The sequence below is a fragment of the Chiloscyllium punctatum genome, chromosome 7 (assembly GCF_047496795.1).
Source record: "Chiloscyllium punctatum isolate Juve2018m chromosome 7, sChiPun1.3, whole genome shotgun sequence".
Classification (NCBI taxonomy): Eukaryota; Metazoa; Chordata; class Chondrichthyes; order Orectolobiformes; family Hemiscylliidae; genus Chiloscyllium; species Chiloscyllium punctatum.
In genome coordinates, this window is record NC_092745.1 from 133,980,850 (window position 1) to 134,005,366 (window position 24,517).

The following is a 24,517-nucleotide window of genomic DNA, read 5'->3' on the forward strand; positions in this document are numbered from 1 at the left end:
GTGCGTGTGGGTGTGTGTTTGTTTCGATGTATGTGTGTGGGGGAGGGTTGGGTGTGGGGGTATGGGGGTGTGTGTGTGCGCGAGTGCGTGGGTGTGGGTGTGCGGGGGTGTGGGGTGTGTGTGTGTGTGGGTGCATGTGTGTCTGGGTGTGTGGGGGGGTGTTGTGTGGGTGTGTGGGTGTGGGTTTGTGTGTGGGTGCATTTGTGTCTGGGTGTGTGGGTGGGGGTGTGTGTGGGGTGCATGTGTGTCTGGATGTGTGGGTGTGTGGGTGTGTGGGTGGGTGTGTGGGTGTGTGGGTGTGTGTGTGTGGGTGCATGTGTATCTTAATGTGTGGGTGTGTGTGTAGGTGCAATGTGTGTCTGGGTGTGTGGGTGTGTGGGTGTGTGGGTGGGTGTGTGGGTGTGTGTGTGTGGGTGCATGTGTATCTTAATGTGTGGGTGTGTGTGTGGGTGGGTGAGTGTGTGGGTGTGTGGTGTGGGTGTGTGGGTGTGTGGGTGTGTGTGTGTGTGGGTGGGTGTGTGGGTGTGTGGGTGTGTGGGTGGGTGTGTGGGTGTGTGGGTGGGTGTGTGGGTGTGTGGGTGTGTGTGTGTGTGGGTGCATGTGTGTCTGGATGTGTGGGGTGTGTGGGTGGGTATGTGGGTGTGTGGGTGGGTGTGTGGGTGTGTGTGTGTGTGGGTGCATGTGTGTCTGGATGTGTGGGTGTGTGGGTGGGTGTGTGGTGGGTGGTGTGTGGGTGTGTGGGTGGGTGTGTGTCTGGATGTGTGGGTGTGTGTGTGGGTGGGTGTGTGGGTGTGTGGGTGGGTGTGTGGGTGTGTGGGTGGGTGTGTGGGTGTGTGGGTGTGTGGGTGGGTGTGTGCGCTGAAGACCTCACTGTGGGTCAGGGACACATTGTGAAACAGTGACTGGGCTGGAATTGGCAACGAAGGAATTACTGGGAGATGGAGGAGCCGGGAGGGAGGTGAGGAGGAAGTGAGGAGGGAGAGGGGAGGGAGCGAGGAGGGAGAGGGGAGGGAGAGGGGAGAGAGAGGGGAGGGAGCGAGGAGGGAGAGGGGAGGGAGAGGGGAGGGAGCGAGGAGGGGAGGGAGAGGGGAGGGAGCGGGGAGGGAGCGAGGAGGGAGCAGGGGAGGGAGAGGGGAGGGAGAGGGGAGGGAGCGAGGAGGGAGCCGGGAGGGAGCCGGGAGGGAGGGAGTCGGGAGGGAGGGAGGAGGGAACGAGGAGGGAGCGGGAGGGAGGGAGGAGGGAACGAGGAGGGAGCCGGGAGGGAGGGAGGAGGGGAGACGGGGAGGGAGCCGGGAGGGAGCGCGGACGGAACGGGGAGGGAATGAGGGAGGGGAGGGAGGAGGGAGAGGGGAGGGAGGAGGGAGAGAGGGAGGGGAGGAGGGAGCGGGGGAGGGAGCCGGGAGGGAGCGGAGGAGGGAACGAGGAGGGAGCCGGGAGGGAGGGAGGAGGGAACGGGGAGGGAACGGGGAGGGAGGGAGGAGGGAACGGGGAGGGAGCGAGGAGGGAGCTGGGAGGGAGCGAGGAGGGAGAGGGGAGGGAGCCGGGAGGGAATGAGGGAGGGGAGGGAGGAGGGAGCTGGGAGGGGGGGAGGAGGGAGGGAGCGCGGAGGGAGCTGGGTGGGAGGGAGGAGGGAATGGGGAGGGAGCTGGGTGGGAGGGAGGAGGGAACGGGGAGGGAGGGGGGAGGGAGAGGGGGGAGGGAGCCGGGAGGGAATGAGATGGGAGAGGGGAGGGAGAGGGGAGGGAATGAGGAGGGAGCCGGGAGGGAACGAGGAGGGAGCGGGGAGGGAGAGGGGAGGGAGAGGAGAGGGAGGGAGAGGAGAGGGAGGGAGGAGGGAGCCGGGAGGGAGGGAGGAGGGAACGGGGAGGGAGCCGGGAGGGAGGGAGGAGGGAACGGGGAGGGAGCCGGGAGGGAGCGCGGACGGAACGGGGAGGGAGGGAGGAGGGAGAGGGGAGGGAACGAGGAGGGAGCCGGGAGGGAGGGAGGAGGGAACGGGAGGGAACGGGGAGGGAGGGAGGAGGGAACGGGGAGGGAGCCAGGAGGGAGCCGGGAGGGAGGGAGGGAGGAGGGAGCGGGGAGGGAGCGAGGAGGGAGCTGGGAGGGAACGGGGAGGGAGGGAGGGGGGAGATGGGAGGGAGCTGGGAGGGAGCCGGGAGGGAGGGAGGGAGGAGGGAGCGGGGAGGGAGCGAGGAGGGAGCGGGGAGGGAGCGAGGAGGGAGCTGGGAGGGAACGGGGAGGGAGCCAGGAGGGAGCCGGGAGGGAGGGAGGGAGGAGGGAGCGAGGAGGGAGCTGGGAGGGAACGGGGAGGGAACGGGGAGGGAGGGAGGGAGGAGGGAGCGAGGAGGGAACGGGGAGGGAGCCGGGAGGGAGCCGGGTGTGACCTGACAGAAATGGCTGTTACTCACAGACATTGGCCGTGCCTTTGGGGATGGGAAGGTAGGAACCTGCCGTCCAAGGTCTCCCATGGAAACCGTTGTTGCAGCTCCCACAGTCCTGGCCTGTTGTGTTGTGCTCACACTGACAGCTCAGTCTCCCATTCTCCAGGATACAGTTGTTGGCGTGAAGATGGCACTTACACCTGGGAACAGACAATGACAAACTGCTTCAGAACGTGTTCACTAACTCCGTTCAGGAAAAGACTCTGTGTAGAGGCTGTCTGTGTCTCTGCCAACAACAACACCGTGCTCCTCACTAACTCACTCACATTCACAGCATCAGACAGGCCTGTTGCTCATTGTCCGTCTACTCATTCATCATCAGAACCTCAACAACAACAACAACAACTGTGGGTCAGGGGTTAGCATCATCATCAGCTCAACCGCCCCCTCGCTCCACAGAGAAACTCCCTGCATTTACATAGCACCCAACACAATCTCCAGGTGTCTTGTCACATTGCAAGTTTGTTCAAACATACTGCAGTCCTCAGGAGGGCCATGGAAATACCAGTTGTTGTTGTTGTTGTAGTTTCTTGCTGCTCTGAAAGGAAGCTTGTACATTTACGTAGCACCATTAACAGAGTAAACAATCCCGTGGTGATTCCCGGAAGTGATTATGAAACTGAATTTGACACTGAGCCACGGCGGGGGTGGGGAGATATTGAGAGAGGTGACTAAACCCCAGGCCAAAGCGAATGGTTTATGGAGGGTGTCAATGTTGGGGGAGGGAGATGGCGAGACAGGGAGGGTTAGTGGGGGAGTTGGAGAGCTCAGGGTTCAGGCAGCTGAAGGCAGGACAGCCAATACTGAGAGAGAACTTCACTCTCAATGGCCTTTGGAAGATTCAGAGAGTCTGATCCAGACCAACCTCCCAGTGAGCAGTGAACTCCCATCCATCCCCCCACACACCCCCCTGTGACTGAACATTCCCCTCCATCCCAATGTGTTTGAGTTCCTCTCCTGTGTAACACCCTGAGACATTTCACTGTGTGGAAGGTGCTATGGAAATGCAAATTGGTGATTGTTTAATTGATGTGATTTTGTGAGTCCCCAAGTGTTTCAGTGTGTGAACAGTTTCCTCAGTGAATCTGTGCTGATAACATCCAGTCAGCCTTTAACTCAGCACAAAGCTTCCAAATCTGCAGATTGTCCCTTGTACATTTTGCAAATTGGCATTTCTGGGGATATTTTACTAAACTAAGCAAAACGCAGACAGCTCTTTGGAGACAGGGGAAGGGCAGCATCAACATTTTACTGCTGCTGTTCTCTCATTAGTGTTTGAAGATTCTCCTGCATGAAAACTTGGAGTGAGTCTCCCAGAAGCTGACTCTGGAATAATGAGTAAATGGTGTAAGGCCCTGGAGACTGTGGGATGGTGGGATAAGGGACGAACTGTTCTGAATATTCAACACACTGTCAGAATAGTTCACAACATCAGCAACAGCTTTCCCAGATTAAACAGGAACATACTGTTTCCAGGATCAGGGAACAGCCAGAATCCAATTGAAAAGGGGAGAACGGGGCGATGGGGAATGAGCAAGGAGTGGGATAAACTGGACAAAGCTTTCACGGAGCTAGTACAGACTGAGGGGCTGACTGGCCTTTGCCTGTGCTGCTCGATTCTCTGGTGAGGCTGGGGATTGGCTGTGAGGTGAGCACAGGATCAGATTCTGCTGTCTGATTGGTTGGACTGAGTCAGTCAGCAGGAGCCTCAGAGCAGGGCCAGGGGAATGTGCCCCAGTGCCAAGCCTGTGGGCATACCCCTTCAGGGAAGTTAGCACAGGGACACAGGGCAGTGCTGATTGACTGCGGGAGGCATCACAATCCATCGCTGTTAAACCAGATGTGAACCCTGAGAGCAGGATTCCCGATCTCCAATCACCCAGCACCCTCCAGATGTTGCCCCTGGGAGATTATTCCCGAGGATGTTACCCCGGACAATTCCCACCAGGTTTCCCAGAGTGACTGAGTGTGTTGGGTTTTGAGAATGTCATGTGCCAACGTTAACCTATAGGATTCCTTCCAGATGTTTCCCAGCAGAAGGTTACCCTGTGGTTTATTCCCAGAGAGCGGGGATCCAGATGTTCCAGGGTCAAACAGCCTCCAGATGTTAATGTGAGACAGTGATTACACTTTCAGTGTAAATCCAGAGTGTCCCCCAGATGGTGACCACAATGACCACATGATCATGATCTCAATGGCCCCCAGGGGTTGCCCCCCCAGGGGTTACCCCCCCCCACCCCCAGGTGTTCCCCCCCCAGGGGTCACCCCCCCCCCACCCCCAGGTGTTCCCCCCCACACAGGGGTTGCCCCCACCCCCCCAGGGGTTGCCCCCCCCCCCAGGGGTTGCCCCCCCCCAGGGGTTGTCCCCCCCCCCCCCAGGGGTTGCCCCCTCCCCCACGGGGTCAACCCCCCACACCCCAGGTGATACCCCCCCCCCCAGGGGTCACCCCCCCCACCCCCAGGTGTTCCACCCCAGGGTTGCCCCCACCCCCAGGGGTTGTCCCCCAGGGGTTACCCCCCTCCCCCAGGGGTCGCCCCCCACCCCCAGGGGTTGTCCCCCCCCCCCCCAGGGGTTGTCCCCAGCCCCGATGCAGTGCCCCCTGGTGCTGGGCTGTAACCTCAGGAACTCCACGGTGGGGAGTTGGAAAGCTCTCACCTGCCGCGGATGTCCAGGTTGGAGATGGCGTAGAAATATTTGGAGAGGTTCAGGGGGTCGACGCTGGTGGGGCCAGTGGCAGGTCGGAGGAGGCGCAGCCTCAGGTCAGTCACGGTGAAGAAGTCCCTCAGCTCCTTGGTAGTGTCCAGGCGGCTGTACAAGGAGGCCATATCACTGAGCTGGGGTCCCCCGAACAGGGCGAACCGCACCTGGATCTCGAAACGCACCGTCTTCTCCAGCTTCCACACGTAGCCCCTGGAATACTCCTCGGTGCAGATAATGTCCAGAACCGAGGCCGCGGTGAGATCCTGGGCTCTCCGTGACTCCATACCAAAGGAGTTGAGGCAGTCGACAGCGTAGAACTGATAGGGCTGCCACGTGTGGCCGTGATCGAGAGATTTCTCCAGAACCATCTGCTCTGGCCGGCCTGATTCAAAGGTGATGACAATGTCCTCAGTCAGTTCAATGCTCTTACCCCAGGACAGGGTGAGATTGACCACCAGAGGCTCCGGGAACTGCCTCCACGAGACACTTTGCCAAAAGGTGTTGGGCACCCGGCCCTCATCGTCCACCATCAGCTCGGGTGGGTGGGCAAGCTCAGGCGTACGGGCATCACACTCATTATTACACATGTACGGGTTCTCCTAGAAACAGCAACCAGAACAGGAGCAGGGTCAGACACTGGGGAAAGCTCCCTCTACACTGTACACCCCATCAAACACTCACAGGGACAGGGACAGGGTCCGACACTGGGGAACGCTCCCTCTACACTGTACACCCCATCAAACACTCCCAGGGACAGGGTCAGACACTGGGGAAAGCTCCCTCTACACTGTACACCCCATCAAACACTCACAGGGACAGGGACAGGGTCCGACACTGGGGAACGCTCCCTCTACACTGTACACCCCATCAAACACTCCCAGGGACAGGGTCAGACACTGGGGAAAGCTCCCTCTACACTGTACACCCCATCAAACACTCCCAGGGACAGGGACAGGGTCCGACACTGGGGAAAGCTCCCTCTACACTGTACACCCCATCAAACACTCCCAGGGACAGGGACAGGGTCCGACACTGGGGAACGCTCCCTCTACACTGTACACCCCATCAAACACTCCCAGGGACAGGGACTGGGACAGGGACAGGGTCAGACACTGGGGAAAGCTTCCTCTACACTGTACACCCCATCAAACACTCCCAGGGACTGGGACTGGGACAGCACGGGGTCAGACACTGGGGAAAGCTCCCTCTACACTGTACACCCCATCAAACACTCCCAGGGACAGGGACAGGGACAGCACGGGGTCAGACACTGGGGAAAGCTTCCTCTACACTGTACACCCCATCAAACACTCCCAGGGACAGGGACTGGGACAGCACGGGGTCAGACACTGGGGAAAGCTCCCTCTACACTGTACACTCCCATCAAACACTCCCAGGGACAGGGACTGGGACAGCACGGGGTCAGACACTGGGGAAAGCTCCCTCTACACTGTACACCCCATCAAACACTCTCAGGGACTGGGACAGGGACAGCACGGGGTCAGACACTGGGGAAAGCTCCCTCTACACTGTACACCCCATCAAACACTCCCAGGGACAGGGACAGGGACAGCACGGGGTCAGACACTGGGGAAAGCTCCCTCTACACTGTACACCCCATCAAACACTCCCAGGGACAGGGACTGGGACAGCACGGGGTCAAACACTGGGGAAAGCTCCCTCTACACTGTACACTCCCATCAAACACTCCCAGGGACAGGGACTGGGACAGCACGGGGTCAGACACTGGGGAAAGCTCCCTCTACACTGTACACCCCATCAAACACTCTCAGGGACTGGGACAGGGACAGCACGGGGTCAGACACTGGGGAAAGCTTCCTCTACACTGTACACCCCATCAAACACTCCCAGGGACAGGGACAGGGTCCGACACTGGGGAACGCTCCCTCTACACTGTACACCCCATCAAACACTCCCAGGGACAGGGACTGGGACAGGGACAGGGTCAGACACTGGGGAAAGCTTCCTCTACACTGTACACCCCATCAAACACTCCCAGGGACTGGGACTGGGACAGCACGGGGTCAGACACTGGGGAAAGCTCCCTCTACACTGTACACCCCATCAAACACTCCCAGGGACTGGGACTGGGACAGCACGGGGTCAGACACTGGGGAAAGGTTCCTCTACACTGTACACCCCATCAAACACTCCCAGGGACTGGGACTGGGACAGCACGGGGTCAGACACTGGGGAAAGCTCCCTCTACACTGTACACCCCATCAAACACTCCCAGGGACAGGGACAGGGACAGCACGGGGTCAGACACTGGGGAAAGCTCCCTCTACACTGTACACCCCATCAAACACTCCCAGGGACAGGGACTGGGACAGCACGGGGTCAGACACTGGGGAAAGCTCCCTCTACACTGTACACTCCCATCAAACACTCCCAGGGACAGGGACTGGGACAGCACGGGGTCAGACACTGGGGAAAGCTCCCTCTACACTGTACACCCCATCAAACACTCTCAGGGACTGGGACAGGGACAGCACGGGGTCAGACACTGGGGAAAGCTCCCTCTACACTGTACACCCCATCAAACACTCCCAGGGACAGGGACAGGGACAGCACGGGGTCAGACACTGGGGAAAGCTCCCTCTACACTGTACACCCCATCAAACACTCCCAGGGACTGGGACTGGGACAGCACGGGGTAAGACACTGGGGAAAGCTCCCTCTACACTGTACACCCCATCAAACACTCCCAGGGACAGGGACAGGGTCCGACACTGGGGAACGCTCCCTCTACACTGTACACCCCATCAAACACTCCCAGGGACAGGGTCAGACACTGGGGAAAGCTCCCTCTACACTGTACACCCCATCAAACACTCCCAGGGACAGGGACAGGGTCCGACACTGGGGAACGCTCCCTCTACACTGTACACCCCATCAAACACTCCCAGGGACAGGGTCAGACACTGGGGAAAGCTCCCTCTACACTGTACACCCCATCAAACACTCCCAGGGACAGGGACAGGGTCCGACACTGGGGAAAGCTCCCTCTACACTGTACACCCCATCAAACACTCCCAGGGACAGGGACAGGGACAGGGTCAGACACTGGGGAAAGCTCCCTCTACACTGTACACCCCATCAAACACTCCCCGGGACAGGGACAGCACGGGGTCAGACACTGGGGAAAGCTCCCTCTACACTGTACACCCCATCAAACACTCCCAGGGACAGGGACTGCGACAGGGTCAGACACTGGGGAAAGCTCCCTTTACACTGTACATCCCCATCAAACACTCCCAGGGACTGGGACAGGGACAGGGTCAGACACTGGGGAACGCTCCCTCTACACTGTACACTCCCATCAAACACTCTCAGGGACTGGGACAGGGACAGCACGGGGTCAGACACTGAGGAAAGCACCCTCTACACTGTACACTCCCATCAAACACTCTCAGGGACTGGGACAGGGACAGCACGGGGTCAGACACTGAGGAAAGCTTCCTCTACACTGTACACCCCATCAAACACTCCCAGGGACTGGGACAGGGAAAGCACGGGGTCAGACACTGGGGAAAGCTCCCTCTACACTGTACACCCCCATCAAACACTCTCAGGGACTGGGACAGCACGGGGTCAGACACTGGGGAAAGCTTCCTCTACACTGTACACCCCCATCAAACACTCCCAGGGACAGGGACAGCCACGGGGTCCGACAGTGGGGAAAGCTCTCTCTACACTGTACACCCCATCAAACACTCCCAGGGACAGGGACAGGGTCAGACACTGGGGAAAGCTCCCTCTACACTGTACACCCCATCAAACACTCCCAGGGACAGGGACAGGGACAGGGTCCGACACTGAGGAAAGCTCCTTCTACACTGTACACCCCATCAAACACTCCCAGGGACAGGGACAGCCACGGGGTCCGACAGTGGGGAAAGCTTCCTCTACACTGTACACCCCCATCAAACACTCCCAGGGACAGCCACGGGGTCCGACAGTGGGGAAAGCTCCCTCTACACTGTACACCCCATCAAACACTCTCAGGGACTGGGACAGGGAAAGCACGGGGTCAGACACTGGGGAAAGCTCCCTCTACACTGTACACACCCATCAAACACTCCCAGGGACAGGGACAGGGACAGGGTCCGACACTGAGGAAAGCTTCCTCTACACTGTACACCCCCATCAAACACTCCCAGGGACAGGGACAGGGACAGGGTCCGACACTGGGGAAAGCTCCCTCTACACTGTACACCCCATCAAACACTCCCAGGGACAGGGACAGGGACAGGGTCCGACACTGGGGAAAGCTCCCTCTACACTGTACACCCCCCATCAAATACTCCCAGGGACAGGGACAGCACGGGGTCTGACACTGGGGAAAGCTTCCTCTACACTGTACACCCCATCAAACACTCCCAGGGACTGGGACAGGGACAGCACGGGGTCAGACGCTGGGGAAAGCTCCCTCTACACTGTACACCCCCATCAAACACTCCCAGGGACTGGGACAGCACGGGATCTGACACTGAGGAAAGCCTACTCTACACTGTACACCCCCATCAAACACTCTCAGGGACTGGGACAGCACAGGATCAGACACTGGGGAAAGCTTCTTCTACACTGTACACCCCCATCAAACACTCCCACGGACTGGGACAGCAAAGGGTCTGACACTGAGGAAAGCTTTCTCTACACTGTACACCCCCATCAAACACTCTCAGGGACTGGGACAGCACGGGGTCTGACACTGGGGAAAGCTCTCTCTACACTGTACACCCCCCATCAAACACTCTCAGGGACTGGGACAGCACGGGGTCTGACACTGGGGAAAGCTCTCTCTACACTGTACACCCCCCATCAAACACTCCCAGGGACAGGGACAGCACGGGGTCTGACACTGAGGAAAGCTTTCTCTACACTGTACACCCCCGTCAAACACTCTCAGGGACTGGGACAGCACGGGATCTGACACTGAGGAAAGCTTCCTCTACACTGTACACCCCCATCAAACACTCCCAGGGACAGGGACAGCACGGGGTCTGACACTGAGGAAAGCTTTCTCTACACTGTACACCCCCGTCAAACACTCTCAGGGACTGGGACAGCACGGGATCTGACACTGAGGAAAGCTCCCTCTACACTGTACACCCCCATCAAACACTCCCACGGACTGGGACAGCAAAGGGTCTGACACTGAGGAAAGCTTTCTCTACACTGTACACCCCCATCAAACACTCTCAGGGACTGGGACAGCACGGGGTCTGACACTGGGGAAAGCTCTCTCTACACTGTACACCCCCCATCAAACACTCTCAGGGACTGGGACAGCACGGGGTCTGACACTGGGGAAAGCTCTCTCTACACTGTACACCCCCATCAAACACTCCCAGGGACAGGGACAGCACGGGGTCTGACACTGAGGAAAGCCCCCTCTCCAACCTTTTTGATTACAAGAATATTCATTCCCTGTAATGGTGTCTGGTTAAAAGCGAAATGAATGTGTGTGTGTGTTTAATCAGGCCGCAGCGTGGAGTGGACAGTTAGACAACTGCAGAATGACTTTGCTGCTGGTGTTAATGATTGATGGCAGCTCTCTGACTAAACATAGCCTCACACCATAAAATATTTACACACAGGAATTATAAAACAGCACAGGATTGGGAAAGGAGATGTACAATCTCATTTTGTCCTCCCTGGAACTGTGTCCCTGTCTCTGAGTGATTCCCCATCACAACAAAAACATCACAAACAGGAACATAAGGAGACCATTCATCGTGTCATAGAGATGTACAGCACGGAAACAGACCCTTCGGTCCAACCCGTCCTTGTCGACCAGATATCCCAACCCAATCTAGTCCCACCTGCCAGCACCCGGCCCATATCCCTCCAAATCCTTCCTATTCATATACCCATCCAAATGTCTCTTAAATGTTGTAATTGTACCAGCCTTCACCACTTCCTCTGGCAGCTCATTCCATAAACGTACCACCCTCTGTGTGAAAAAGTTGCCCCTTAGGTCTCTTTTATATCTTTCCCCTCTCACCCTAAACCTATGCCCTCTAGTTCTGGACTCCCCAACCCCAGGGAAAAGACTTTGTCTATTTATCCTATTCATGCCCCTCATAATTTTGTAAACCTCTATAAGGTCACCCCTCAGCCTCTGACGCTCCAGGGAAAACAGCCCCAGCCTGTTCAGCCTCTCCCTGTAGCTCAAATCCTCCAACCCTGGCAACATCCTTGTAATTCCTTTCTGAACACTTTCAAGTTTCACAACAGCTTTCCGATAGGAAGGAGACCAGAATTGCACACAATATTCCAACAGTGGCCTAACCAATGTCCTGTACAGCTGCAACATGACCTCCCAACTCCTGTACTCAATACTCTGACCAATAAAGGAAAGCATACCAAACACCTTCTTCACTATCCTATCTACCTGCGACTCCACTTTCAAGGAGCCATGAACCTGCACTCCAAGGTCTCTTTGTTCAGCAACACTCCCTAGGACCTTACCATTAAGTGTATAAGTCCTGCTAAGATTTGCTTTCCCAAAAATGCAGCACCTCACATTTATCTGAATTGAACTCCATCTGTCACTTCTCAGCCCTTTGGCCCATCTGGTCCAGATCCTGTTATAATCTGAGGTAACCCTCTTCGCTGTCCACTATACCTGCAATTTTGGTGTCATCTGTAAACTTACTAACTGTACCTCTTATATTCACATCCAAATCATTTATGTAAATGACAAAAAGTAGAGGACCCAGCACCGATCCTTGTGGCACTCCACTGGTCACAGGCCGCCAGTCTGAAAAACAACCCTCCACCACCACCCTCTGTCTTCTACCTTTGAGCCAGTTCTGTATCCAAATGGCTAGTTCTCCCTGTATTCCATGAGATCTAACCTTGCTAATCAGTCTCCCATGGGAACCTTGTCGAATGCCTTACTAAAGTCCATATAGATCACATCTACTGCTCTGCCCTCATCAATCTTCTTTGTTACTTCTTCAAAGAACTCAAACAAGTTTGTGAGACATGATTTCCCACACACAAAGCCATGTTGACTATTCCTAATCAGTCCTTGCCTTTCCAAATACATGTACATCCTGTCCCTCAGGATTCCCTCCAACAACTTGCCCACAACCGAGGTCAGGCTCACTGATGTATACTTCCCTGGCTTGTCTTTACCACCCTTCATCAACAGTGGCACCACGTTAGCCAACCTCCAGTCTTCTGTCATCTCACCTGTGACTATCAATTATACAAATATCTCAGCAAGAGGCCCAGCAATCACTTCTCTAGCTTCCCCCAGAGTTCTAGGGTTGGTCTCTCGAGTCTGCTGTATCATTCCAGACAATTATGGTTAACCTTGGTGTTTTACCCCCACCTTCCAGTGCCCCAGTCCCTGACCCTCAATTCCCAGAGACAGCCAAAACCTCTCAGTCCCAGACCAAGAGGGTATCTCATTGTGTCCAATGGGAAACAAATCAAAAAGCTGGATCCATTCTTGGGATCAGGGTCCAGCATCCAGAGTGAGATAAGGAACAAGTCCTTCCCTCGGAGTGTTGTTACTGTGTGGAAAACCCTCACAGAGGGTTGAGCAAGTTCCATCGTTACATCAATGTCAGTCTGGTATGTCATAGATCCAGTTTTTTGATTCGCTCCCATTGGACACAGTCTCTTCATACCCAACCAATCAACTGCTGCAGAATCTTGTACCTTTCAATGAGATCCCCTCTCGGTCTTTAAACTCCAGACAACATTGCCCCAAGCTCCTCATCATTGGACAATCCACTCAAACCACTGTTCAATCCAGTACCTATTCCCTGCAGCTCTTCCACCTTCCCTCAGTCTGGAGATCCTGCTGGATCCTCACCAACTCCATGCTCAAGTGTACCGAGACCCCTTCACCCGTTTCCTCTAACCCCTTCATCATGAACTCGACATGTTATTTGTCTTCCTTATGCTATCTTTCTGTGTTATTTCATGAACCCACCCATACTTCTCTGAACATTAACTTTTACAGGTTTCATTCTTTCAAAAATACTCGCCTTTTCAATCCTCACAACATCACTTCCCCACTCCCTGCCTCCCGGTATAATGTATTGACCTTGTTTTGTACACTGTGTATATTTAATTACAACACTCTCTGTCCTGTATTGACTGACCCCCATTCTCATCGTTGTCCCTTTATCTGCTGTGCCTGAAGTTAGGTACTTGGCCCTCTCCATTCTCTCTGTCCTATGACTTGTTCTGGAAACTCGAACCTTTGCTGCGCCCATCACCCCCCCTCCCCACCCTCCTATAGCTCTTTCCATTATTTTCCACACCAGTGACCACCTCCGTCCCCCACACCCACCCACGATTCAGTTGAAAGCCCTATCCATCGCCCGAGTTATAGCATTCACCAGGACTCTGCTCTCAGCCTGATCCAGGTGAAACCCATCCCATTGGGACAGCCCCCTCCTTCCCCAGTACCGACGCCAACCTCCCCGAATTCAAACCCCTATCTCCCACACCAATCATTGAGTCACATGTTTACCTCTTTCATCTCGTTGGCTCTGTGCCAATTGGTCATAATCCCTCAATTAATGGGAAATGCTGAGGGGGAGGGAGCTCCATCTGAATGGAGTTAGAGGGGGAGATAAAGCACTGTATCCCCACGGTGCCCAACTCTCTCTCAAGGCATCAAGGGCATTGATGGACACCGCGTGCTCCTTCTCCAAGGTCACCCGGGCTCGGACATAACCGAGGAAGAGTGTCAGGTAGTGGGCAGAGCTGACCCCATCCACGACCCACTGCCTGGACTTGGTTCATCTGGAGATCATTACCTTTCTGATTCTGCTTTGTCATTCAGCCCCAAGCTGCTGTGTTCTCTCAGCAGAATCTCTTCCCTATTGCGACCTGGATCAATGGTACCTCTGTGTACCACGATAGATTCAGAGCTGTTCAGGCACAGACCGAGACATCCTGAGGATATAATACACTGCTGTCCCCAACATCAGCAACAGAGCATCAGCCCAAACTCCTTTTGGAGTTGATCAGAGGCTCCCCTGTTCAAGCTGACTCTGTCGAAAGGGCTGTTGCAGTAATCAATGAAACCAATGTCAGTGATAAAGGTGGAGAGGGCGGCAATAAACAGAGATAATAGAGATGAATGAATCGACAATTGTCCCAGAATCGACTGGAGACATTAGGTAAAGCTGCATATTGGAACAGATTATTCTGAAGTGCCTGTGTAAATTGAATCAAGTGAACATTCCTGACAGCATCACGAGGCTGTGTAAATTCGGAATGAATTCTCCAACACTCCAGATCTGAAGAGCTCCTCAATCACTCTGCCCCTGGATAGAACGAGCAGTCCCAGGTCCCAGAGATACAGCCGACAACTCAATAACATGTTGTTGTTTAAACAGTCAGGAATCTCAAAGGAAATTATTCCGGGGAATGGGATGTGATCCCACACTGGGAGAGTGGGGACAGACCCAGAGACTCTCTCACTGTCTCACTTCACCAAACCCTCCAGCTGTTTCTGATTCTCAATCCTGAACACTCACACATTTCTCCCCCCGATTTCTGCTGAATTATTCCCCTCGGAACAATCTGTGACTGGATCACCTCCATATCCCAATATTCTCCAGCTCAGTCTCTCAGAACAACCCTCCACAAACATCAGCTTCTCCAAAACTCTGCTCTTTGTACAGAACCCTCAGCAAATCCCACTCACCCCTCACCCACTCTGCTCCCGAACAAGACACACTGCAGCCTCTATCCCCCTCCCTATCTCTGTAACCCCCTCCAGCCCCTACACCCCCTCCCTATCTCTGTAACCCCCTCCAGCCCCTACACCCCCTCCCTATCTCTGTAACCCCCTCCAGCCCCTACACTCACTCCCTATCTCTGTAACCCCCTCCAGCCCCTACACCCCCTCCCTATCTCTGTAACCCCCTCCAGCCCCTACACCCCCTCCCTATCTCTGTAACCCCCTCCAGCCCCTACACCCCCTCCCTATCTCTGTAACCCCCTCCAGCCCCTACACCCCTCCCTATCTCTGTAACCTCCTCCAGCCTTTACACCCCCACCCTATCTCTGTCACCCCCTCCATCCCCTACATCCCCTCCCTATCTCTGTAACCCCCTCCAGCCCCTACACCCCTCCCTATCTCTGTAACTCCCTCCAGCCACTACACCCCCTCCCTGTCTCTGTAACTCCCTCCAGCCCCTACACACCCTCCCTATCTCTGTCACCCCCTCCAGCCCCTACACCCCCTCCCTAACTCTGTAACCTCCTCCATCCTCTACACCCCCTCCCTATCTCTGTAACCTCCTCCAGCCCCCACACCCCCTCCCTATCTCTGTAACCCCCTCCAGCCCCTACACACCCTCCCTAACTCTGTAACCTCCTCCAGCCCCTACACCCCCTCCCTATCTCTGTTACCCCGTCCAGTCCCTACACCCCCTCCCTATCTCTGTAACCACCTCCAGCCCCTACACCCCCTCCCTATCTCTGTAATATACTCCAGCCCCTACACCCCCGTCCCTATCTCTATAACCCCCTCCAACCCTACACCCCCTCCCTATCTCTGTAACCCCCTCCAGCCCCTACACCCCCTCCCTATCTCTGTAACCCCTCCAACCCCTACACCCCCTCCCTATCTCTGTAACCTCCTCCAGCCCCTCCACCCGCTCCCTATCTCTGTAACCCCCTCCAGCCCCTCCACCCGCTCCCTATCTCTGTAACCCCCTCCAGCCCCTACACCCCCTCCCTATCTCTGTAACCCCCTCCAGCCCCTACACCCCTTCCCTATCTCTGTAACCCCCTCCAGCCCCTACACCCCCTCCCTCCCTAGCTCCCATGCATTCAGAACCCTGTCCGGAACGTTAGAATTCACTCGCTATTTGCTGTTCTTCGAATCTCTGTATGAGTTTTTCACATTTTCACATTTTCACATTCGAATGGGCATATATTTGTGGGTGGCACGTTGGTTAGCAGTGCTGCTTCACAGCGCCAGAGACCCGGGTTCAATTCCCGCCTCAGTCCACTGTCTGTGTGGAATTCGCACATTCTCCCTGTGTCTGCGTGGGTTTCTTCCCAAAGATGTGCAGGTCAGGTGAATTGGCCATGCTAAATTGCCCCTAGTGTTAGGTAAGGGGTAAATGTAGGGGTATGGGTGTGTTACGCTTCGGCGGGTTGGTGTGGACTTGTTGGGCCGAAGGGCCTGTTTCCACACTGTAAGTAATCTAATATTCCAGGCCTAGTCGGTGTCACTGTGCAGAATGAGAGCAGCATCTCAGGAATCAGCCCATTCCCAACTTGACGTTAATTTCCGGAAGTGAATTGTTACCACCTGAAATTGACAAGGTGTGTTGTGATGAAGGGCCTGTGATTCTCAGGAACTATGACACTGACGCACTGCCCTGCTCAATGAAGCTAATTGCTGCAGCGTTCAGTAACAAAGGTAAATGTTCAAAAAAAACCATCCAGCAAATTCCTGCCACTTCCCATCAGCAAGAAACCAGACACTTTCTGAGAGAGAGTGAGAGGGCCACACTGTCAGAGGGTGAGTACTGAGGGAGTGCCGCACTGTCAGAGGGTCAGTACTGAGGGAGTGCCGCACTGTCAGAGGGTGAGTGCTGAGGGAGTGCCGCACTGTCAGAGTGTCAGTGCTGAGGGAGTGCTGCATTGTCGGAGAATCAGTACTGAGGGAGTGTCACACTGTCAGAGGGTGAGTGCTGAGGGAGTGCTGCACTGTCGTAGGATCAGTACTGAGGGAGGGTCACACTGTCGGAGGGTCAGTGCTGAGGGAGTGCTGCATTGTCGGAGGATCAGTACTGAGGGAGGGTCACACTGTCGGAGGGTCAGTGCTGAGGGAGTGCTGCATTGTCGGAGGATCAGTACTGAGGGAGTGTCACACTGTCAGAGGGTGAGTGCTGAGGGAGTGCTGCACTGTCGGAGGATCAGTACTGAGGGAGTGTCACACTGTCAGAGGGTGAGTGCTGAGGGAGTGCTGCACTGTCGGAGGATCAGTACTGAGGGAGGGTCACACTGTCGGAGGGTCAGTGCTGAGGGAGTGCTGCATTGTCGGAGGATCAGTACTGAGGGAGTGTCACACTGTCAGAGGGTGAGTGCTGAGGGAGTGCTGCACTGTCGGAGGATCAGTACTGAGGGAGTGTCACACTGTCAGAGGGTGAGTGCTGAGGGAGTGCTGCACTGTCGGAGGATCAGTACTGAGGGAGTGTCACACTGTCAGAGGGTGAGTACTGAGGGAGTGCCGCACTGTCAGAGGGTGAGTGCTGAGGGAGTGCCGCACTGTCAGAGTGTCAGTGCTGAGGGAGTGCTGCATTGTCGGAGAATCAGTACTGAGGGAGTGTCACACTGTCAGAGGGTGAGTGCTGAGGGAGTGCTGCACTGTCGTAGGATCAGTACTGAGGGAGGGTCACACTGTCAGAGGGTGAGTGCTGAGGGAGTGCTGCACTGTCGGAGGATCAGTACTGAGGGAGGGTCACACTGTCGGAGGGTCAGTGCTGAGGGAGTGCTGCATTGTCGGAGGATCAGTACTGAGGGAGTGTCACACTGTCAGAGGGTGAGTGCTGAGGGAGTGCTGCACTGTCGGAGGATCAGTACTGAGGGAGTGTCACACTGTCAGAGGGTGAGTGCTGAGGGAGTGCTGCACTGTCGGAGGATCAGTACTGAGGGAGTGTCACACTGTCAGAGGGTGAGTACTGAGGGAGTGCCGCACTGTCAGAGTGTCAGTGCTGCACTGTCAGAGGGTCAATGCTGAGGGAGTGCTGCACTGTCGGAGGATCAGTACTGAGGGAGTGTCACACTGTCAGAGGGTCAGTGCTGAGGGAGTGCCACACTGTCAGAGGGTCAGTGCTGAGGGAGTGCTGCACTGTCGGAGGATCAGTACTGAGGGAGTGTCACACTGTCAGAGGGTCAGTGCTGAGGGAGTGCTGCACTGTCGGAGGATCAGTACTGAGGGAGTGTCACACTGTCAGAGGGTCAGTGCTGAGGGAGTGTCACACTGTCGAAGGGTCAGTGCTGAGGGAGTGCCACACTGTCAGAGGGTCAGTGCTGAGGGAGTGTCACACTGTCAGAGGGTCAATGCTGAGGGAGTGCTGCACTGTCGGAGGATCAGTACTGAGGGAGTGTCACACTGTCAGAGGGTGAGTGCTGAGGGAGTGCTGCACTGTCGTAGGATCAGTACTGAGGGAGGGTCACACTGTCGGAGGGTCAGTGCTGAGGGAGTGCTGCATTGTCGGAGGATCAGTACTGAGGGAGGGTCACACTGTCGGAGGGTCAGTGCTGAGGGAGTGCTGCATTGTCGGAGGATCAGTACTGAGGGAGTGTCACACTGTCAGAGGGTGAGTGCTGAGGGAGTGCTGCACTGTCGGAGGATCAGTACTGAGGGAGTGTCACACTGTCAGAGGGTGAGTGCTGAGGGAGTGCTGCACTGTCGGAGGATCAGTACTGAGGGAGGGTCACACTGTCGGAGGGTCAGTGCTGAGGGAGTGCTGCATTGTCGGAGGATCAGTACTGAGGGAGTGTCACACTGTCAGAGGGTGAGTGCTGAGGGAGTGCTGCACTGTCGGAGGATCAGTACTGAGGGAGTGTCACACTGTCAGAGGGTGAGTGCTGAGGGAGTGCTGCACTGTCGGAGGATCAGTACTGAGGGAGTGTCACACTGTCAGAGGGTGAGTACTGAGGGAGTGCCGCACTGTCAGAGTGTCAGTGCTGAGGGAGTGCTGCACTGTCAGAGGGTCAATGCTGAGGGAGTGCTGCACTGTCGGAGGATCAGTACTGAGGGAGTGTCACACGGTCAGAGGGTCAGTGCTGAGGGAGTGCCACACTGTCAGAGGGTCAGTGCTGAGGGAGTGCTGCACTGTCGGAGGATCAGTACTGAGGGAGTGTCACACTGTCAGAGGGTCAGTGCTGAGGGAGTGCTGCACTGTCGGAGGATCAGTACTGAGGGAGTGTCACACTGTCAGAGGGTCAGTGCTGAGGGAGTGTCACACTGTCGAAGGGTCAGTGCTGAGGGAGGGCCACACTGTCAGAGGGTCAGTGCTGAGGGAGTGTCACACTGTCAGAGGGTCAATGCTGAGGGAGTGCTGCACTGTCGGAGGATCAGTACTGAGGGAGTGTCACACTGTCAGAGGGTCAGTGCTGAGGGAGTGTCACACTGTCGAAGGGTCAGTGGTGAGGGAGTGCCACACTGTCAGAGGGTCAGTGCTGATGGAGTGCCGCACTGTCAGAGGGTCAGTGCTGAGGGAGTGCCGCACTGTCAGTGGGTCAGTGTTGAGGGAGTGCTGCACTGTCAGTGGGTCAGTGCTGACGGAGTGCTGCACTGTCAGTGGATCAGTGTTGAGGGAGTGCCACACTGTCAGAGGGTCAGTGTTGAGGGAGTGTCACACTGTCAGAGGGTCAGTGCTGAGGGAGTGTCACACTGTCAAACGGTCAGTACTGAGGGAGTGCCGCACTGTCAGAGGGTCAGTGCTGAGGGAGCGCCGCACTGTCAGAGGGTCAGTACTGAGGGAGTGTCGCACTGTCAGAGGGTCAGTGCTGAGGGAGCGCCGCACTGTCAGAGGGTCAGTGCTGAGGGAGTGCTGCACTGTCAGAGGGTCAATGCTGAGGGAGTGCTGCACTGTCGGAGGGTCAGTGTTGAGGGAGTGCTGCACTGTCGGAGGGTCAGTGTTGAGGGAGTGCTGCACTGTCAGAGGGTCAGTGCTGAGGGAGTGCCGCACTGTCAGAGGGTGAGTACTGAGGGAGTGCTGCACTGTCAGAGGATCAGTGCTGAGGGAGTGCCACACTGTCAGAGGGTCAGTGCTGAGGGAGTGCCGCACTGTCAGAGGGTCAGTGCTGAGGGAGTGTCACACTGTCAGAGGGTCAGTGCTGAGGGAGTGCCGCACTGTCAGAGGATCAGTGCTGAGGGAGTGCCACACTGTCAGAGGGTCAGTGCTGAGGGAGTGCCGCACTGTCAGAGGGTCAGTGCTGAGGGAGTGCCACACTGTCAGAGGGTCAGTGCTGAGGGAGTGCCACACTGTCAGAGGGTCAGTGCTGAGGGAGTGCCGCACTGTCAGAGGATCAGTGCTGAGGGAGTGCCACACTGCCTAAGGAAGATGAATTTGTTTGATGTCGTGTGACAGTTTCCTGGGATAATAATTGTGAACCCATTTCACAATAAAATATCTCAGATTTTGTGTTCTGCGCTGAGGGAGTTTGTTTCCTAACCTGGGAGTAAACCATTCTCTGGGAAGAGCCCTGAGAGGAGCACTGTTTTCTCATTCAGTCCCAAATAAGATTATTGGGTTTGGCGGGGAAAACTGGCATAGTCTGATTGGATAAATAGACGAGCAGATACAGCAAGAAGTAAATTTTAAACAAATTACTTAAAATGATCCGTTCAAACACATTACGCTGAAAACCAAACGCTGCAGGGAAACAGGTCAATCTGTGGTGCCTAAAGTAGTGAAGCCATGTATTGGATTAAACGGAGAGGATTTCAATATTTGAAAGAATGTTCATAAGGATTTTGTGTGTTTTAGAAATCAGCAAAGAATGACCAGACATGGATGAGAACAGAAAACCAGCTCATATCAAGTAAACCAGCTCAGAAAGTAAACCAGATGGCTGGAAATTTTATCGAGATATCGATAGAGGTAATAAATATTGTCTCTTTTTGAGATTGAAATGGGAAAAATTCTCTTGAGCAAGAGGGAGCAGGAGAGATATAAACCAATACATTGCATTTGTCTTGTGGAAGATACTACGACATTGTAAAAATAGAAGTAATTGAGAAATTAATTCAAATGAGGAACATCAAGTCATTAATGTCATCAGAGAATGAGTTTGCAAAAAGTGCTCATTAAATATTCCAGCGCTGCCCTGTGCCTTGAAACATGCATCACCCTCTTTGTCTCAAATTGACCCATTGAACCACAGAAATGATACAGTGTAGAAGGTGGCCATTCGGCCCAGCTTGTCCGTGCTGACCCAAAGACACCCAGATGCACTTTCTAATCCCATCTTCCTGCACACGGCCCATAGTCCTGCAGCTTACAGCACTGAAGGTGCAAATCTTAGCAAGTGTTTCTGGTCTCTGCCTCCATCACCAACTCATGCAGTGAATTCCAGCCACCCACCACTCTCTGTGGAAAAAGGTGTTCCTCATGTCCCTCTGATCCTTCTGCCACTTCATTTGAATTCATGACCCAATGGTTTTTGAACCCTCTGCCGAGGGAAACAGATTCCTCCTGTCTAATCGGTCTCTGTCCCTCACAATGTTGGATACCGCGATGACTTCACCCCTCAGCCTTCTCTATTGCAAGGAAAACACCCCAAACCCCTCCAATCTCTCGTCACAGTTACAATTCTCCAGCCCTGGCAACATTCCAGTAAACCTTCTCTCTCTCTCTCCCTCATAGTGATTGTATCCTTCCTATAATGTGGTGACCAGAACTGCGCACAATACTCCAATTCTGACCTCACCAGTCTCTGAGACAGTTTCAACACTGTATCCTGACCTTTGTATTCTCTCCCTTTACCAATGAAGGAGAGTAGTCCATGTGCCTCTATCCAACCTTACCTCCCTGTACAGCTCCCTTTCAGAACCTGGGCAGTTGTGTAGATCACCCACTGACTATTCACAAACTGCTGGCTAGTCTTGGGGTTTTTTTAATGTTAATGACCATTTGATTCTGATTTTCTCTCTGTACTAGCCTTATTTTCCTCTTCATTTCCTTTGCACCTTGTTACATTTGACGAGGTTCCTGCTTGAAGAATTGAATACATCCTCCTTCCTCTGTTTTTGTTTATCCCAGGCAGCCTGCTTTTCACTCCCTCACCTTCCTCCTTCACCTTCCCTCTTGTTGGAATGTTCCTGTGTTTCTGAAACTTCTCTCCCTTGGAAAGATGGCCTGTGGTTCAGCTGCGGTTTCTCCTGTTCAGTTTCTGCTTCCATTCCCCCTGCTCCATCCCTTCACATCCCATTGCAGTTTGTCTTGCTCCAACTGACATCTCTTTCCAATCGCTCCACCGTATGCAGCATTACTCGGTTCAAGTTGTTCCTGTTTTGTACATAGTGGTTAGGTTAGCTCAGTTGGCTGGACAGTTGATTTGTGATGCTAACACTGTGGGTTTAATGCCCATCACCAACTGAGATTACCATGAAGGGCTCTCCTTCTCACTCCTTCACCACCGCTCCCTCACCACCAGACGCCTGGAGGAAGAACGCCTCATCTTCCGCCTCGGAACACTCCAACCCCAGGACATCAATGTGGACTTCAACAGTTTCCTCATTTCCCCTTCCCCCACCTCACCCTAGTTCTAAACTTCCAGCTCAGTAACTGTCCCCATGACTTGTCCGGACTTGTCCTACCTGCCTATCTTCTTTTCCACCTATCCACTCCACCCTCTCCTCCTTGACCTATCACCTTCATCCCCTCCCCCACTCACCCATTGTACTCTATGCTACTCTCTCCCCACCCCCACCCTCCTCTAGCTTATCTCTCCACGCTTCAGGCTCACTGCCTTTATTCCTGATGAAGGGCTTTTGCCCGAAACATCGATTTCGCTGCTTGTTGGATGCTGCCTGAACTGCTGTGCTCTTCCAACACCACTAATCCAAAATCTCCTTCTCAATCTGTCCCCTGTCCTGAGGCATGGTGACCCTCAGGTTAAACCAGCATCAGCCATCTCTCTGTCTCGAATGAGAGAGCAGCCCTTTGGTCTGGTAAAACTATGGCAATACAACAACGTTCCTTATATCGAAAAGGTCAGCTCCATCTTCTCTGGGTGACAAAAACTAGCCCTGCCAATGATGCCCACACCCCCCAGAATTGATTTAATAACGAAACGACAGGTTTAAGTCAACATCTTGCCAGGGAGCTCGATGGGATTTGCAGCGTTGGAATTTAATTACAAAGAATGTGAGCTGGCAGAAATGAATGTTTGTTCAAGTTAATGAAAGCCAGCACTCTGCACCTGGTGTTTGTGTCTAAACATTTCAATAATGAGAAGACCAGGGGGAGGTTTCAGAGATCAGAAAGCAGGATGGGGTTGGAATGAGAATTTACAGCAAATTTTCACCATGCAGTCAGCTCGCTTCACACTATTGATGAGATCCTGTGTAAATCCATCCTCCTCAATCTCTATCAGCTTTCACTAAACAGGCAGTGTCCATTCTTAAACCTTCCTTCCCTAACAGGGGCCTTCCCTCAAATGAAATCTGTCCAATAAAGTGACTTCTCCCCAGCCTGGTCTGCTGAGTGTCCCCAGCTCATGGAGACTCAGGACAGTGAAAATGTTTCACTTCAATCAGCACGGCTTCATCGACAGGAGCTCACACCCAACACATTGTTCAAATTCTTTAAGAAGGTAACAAGTGAGTTAGACAAAGGGGAGTCAGTGGGTGTGATCGTATTGGATTTCCAAAAGGCCTTTGACAAGGCACTGCTCAGGAAGCTGTGAAATAAGATGAGAGCTCGTGGTGTTAGGGGGAAGGTACTGGCATCAATAGGAATTGGCTGACTGGCAGAAGGCAGAGAGTGGGGATAAAGGGGTCTCTTTCAGGATGGCAGCTGGTGACTAGTGGAGTTCCACCGAGGGCAGTGTTGGGATCACAACTGTTCCCGTTATGTATTAACGATCTGGATGGAGGAACTGAGAATGTTGTTGGTAAGTTTGCAGATGAGACAGAGGTAGGTGGAGGGACGGGTAGTGTTGAGGAATTGGGGAGACTGCAGAAGGACTTGGACAGGTTGGGAGAGATGGCAAAGAAGTGGCAGATGGAATATAATGTGGGAAAGTGTGAGGTCATGCACTTTGAAAGGAAGAATAGAGGCACAGACTATTTTCTAAATGGGAAAAGTCCTTAGAAATCTGAAACACAAAGTGACTAAGTCCTAGTTCAGGATTCTCTGTTTATTAAATCATGAGGGTCATGGATAAGGTAAATAGCAACGGTCTTTCCCCTGGGGGTGGGGGAGTCCAGAACTAGAGGGCATAGGTTTAAGGTGAGAAAGGAAAGATTTAAAAGGGACATAAGGGGCAACCTTTTCACACAGAGGGTGGTATGTGTATGGAATGAGCTGCCAGAGGATGTGGTGGAGGCTGGTACAATTGCAACATTTAAGAGGCATTTGGATGGGTATATGATTAGGAAGGTTTTGGAGGGATATGGACCAAGTGCTGGCAAATGGGACTAGGCTAAGTTAGGTATATGGTAGGCGTGGACAAGTTGGACCGAAGGGTCTGTTTCTGTGTTGTACATCTCTATGACTCTAACATGCAGGTTCAGTTGGCAGTTAGGAAAGCAAGTGCAATGTTCACACTGATTTCAAGAGGGCGAGACTACAAGAGCAGAGATGTATTGCTGAGGCTGTATGAGACTCTGGTCAGA

The 24,517-nt window shown here is 54.2% G+C and overlaps 1 protein-coding gene across 2 annotated transcripts in view; it reads right to left on the reverse strand.

Moving 5' to 3' along the window:
- Positions 1-22,078, reverse strand: part of LOC140480165 (netrin-G1-like) — a 42,357-nt gene extending 20,279 nt beyond the window's left edge. For both annotated transcript variants that reach the window (XM_072574904.1, XM_072574903.1), the window contains exons 1-3: positions 21,963-22,078; positions 5,095-5,738; positions 2,406-2,578 (exon numbers count right to left, since the gene is read on the reverse strand). In XM_072574904.1, coding sequence (XP_072431005.1) covers positions 2,406-2,578; positions 5,095-5,726 — 805 coding nt within the window. In that variant the 5' untranslated portion in view covers positions 5,727-5,738; positions 21,963-22,078. The remainder of the gene's footprint in view (positions 1-2,405; positions 2,579-5,094; positions 5,739-21,962) is intronic.
- Between the last annotated feature and the right edge of the window lie 2,439 nt (positions 22,079-24,517).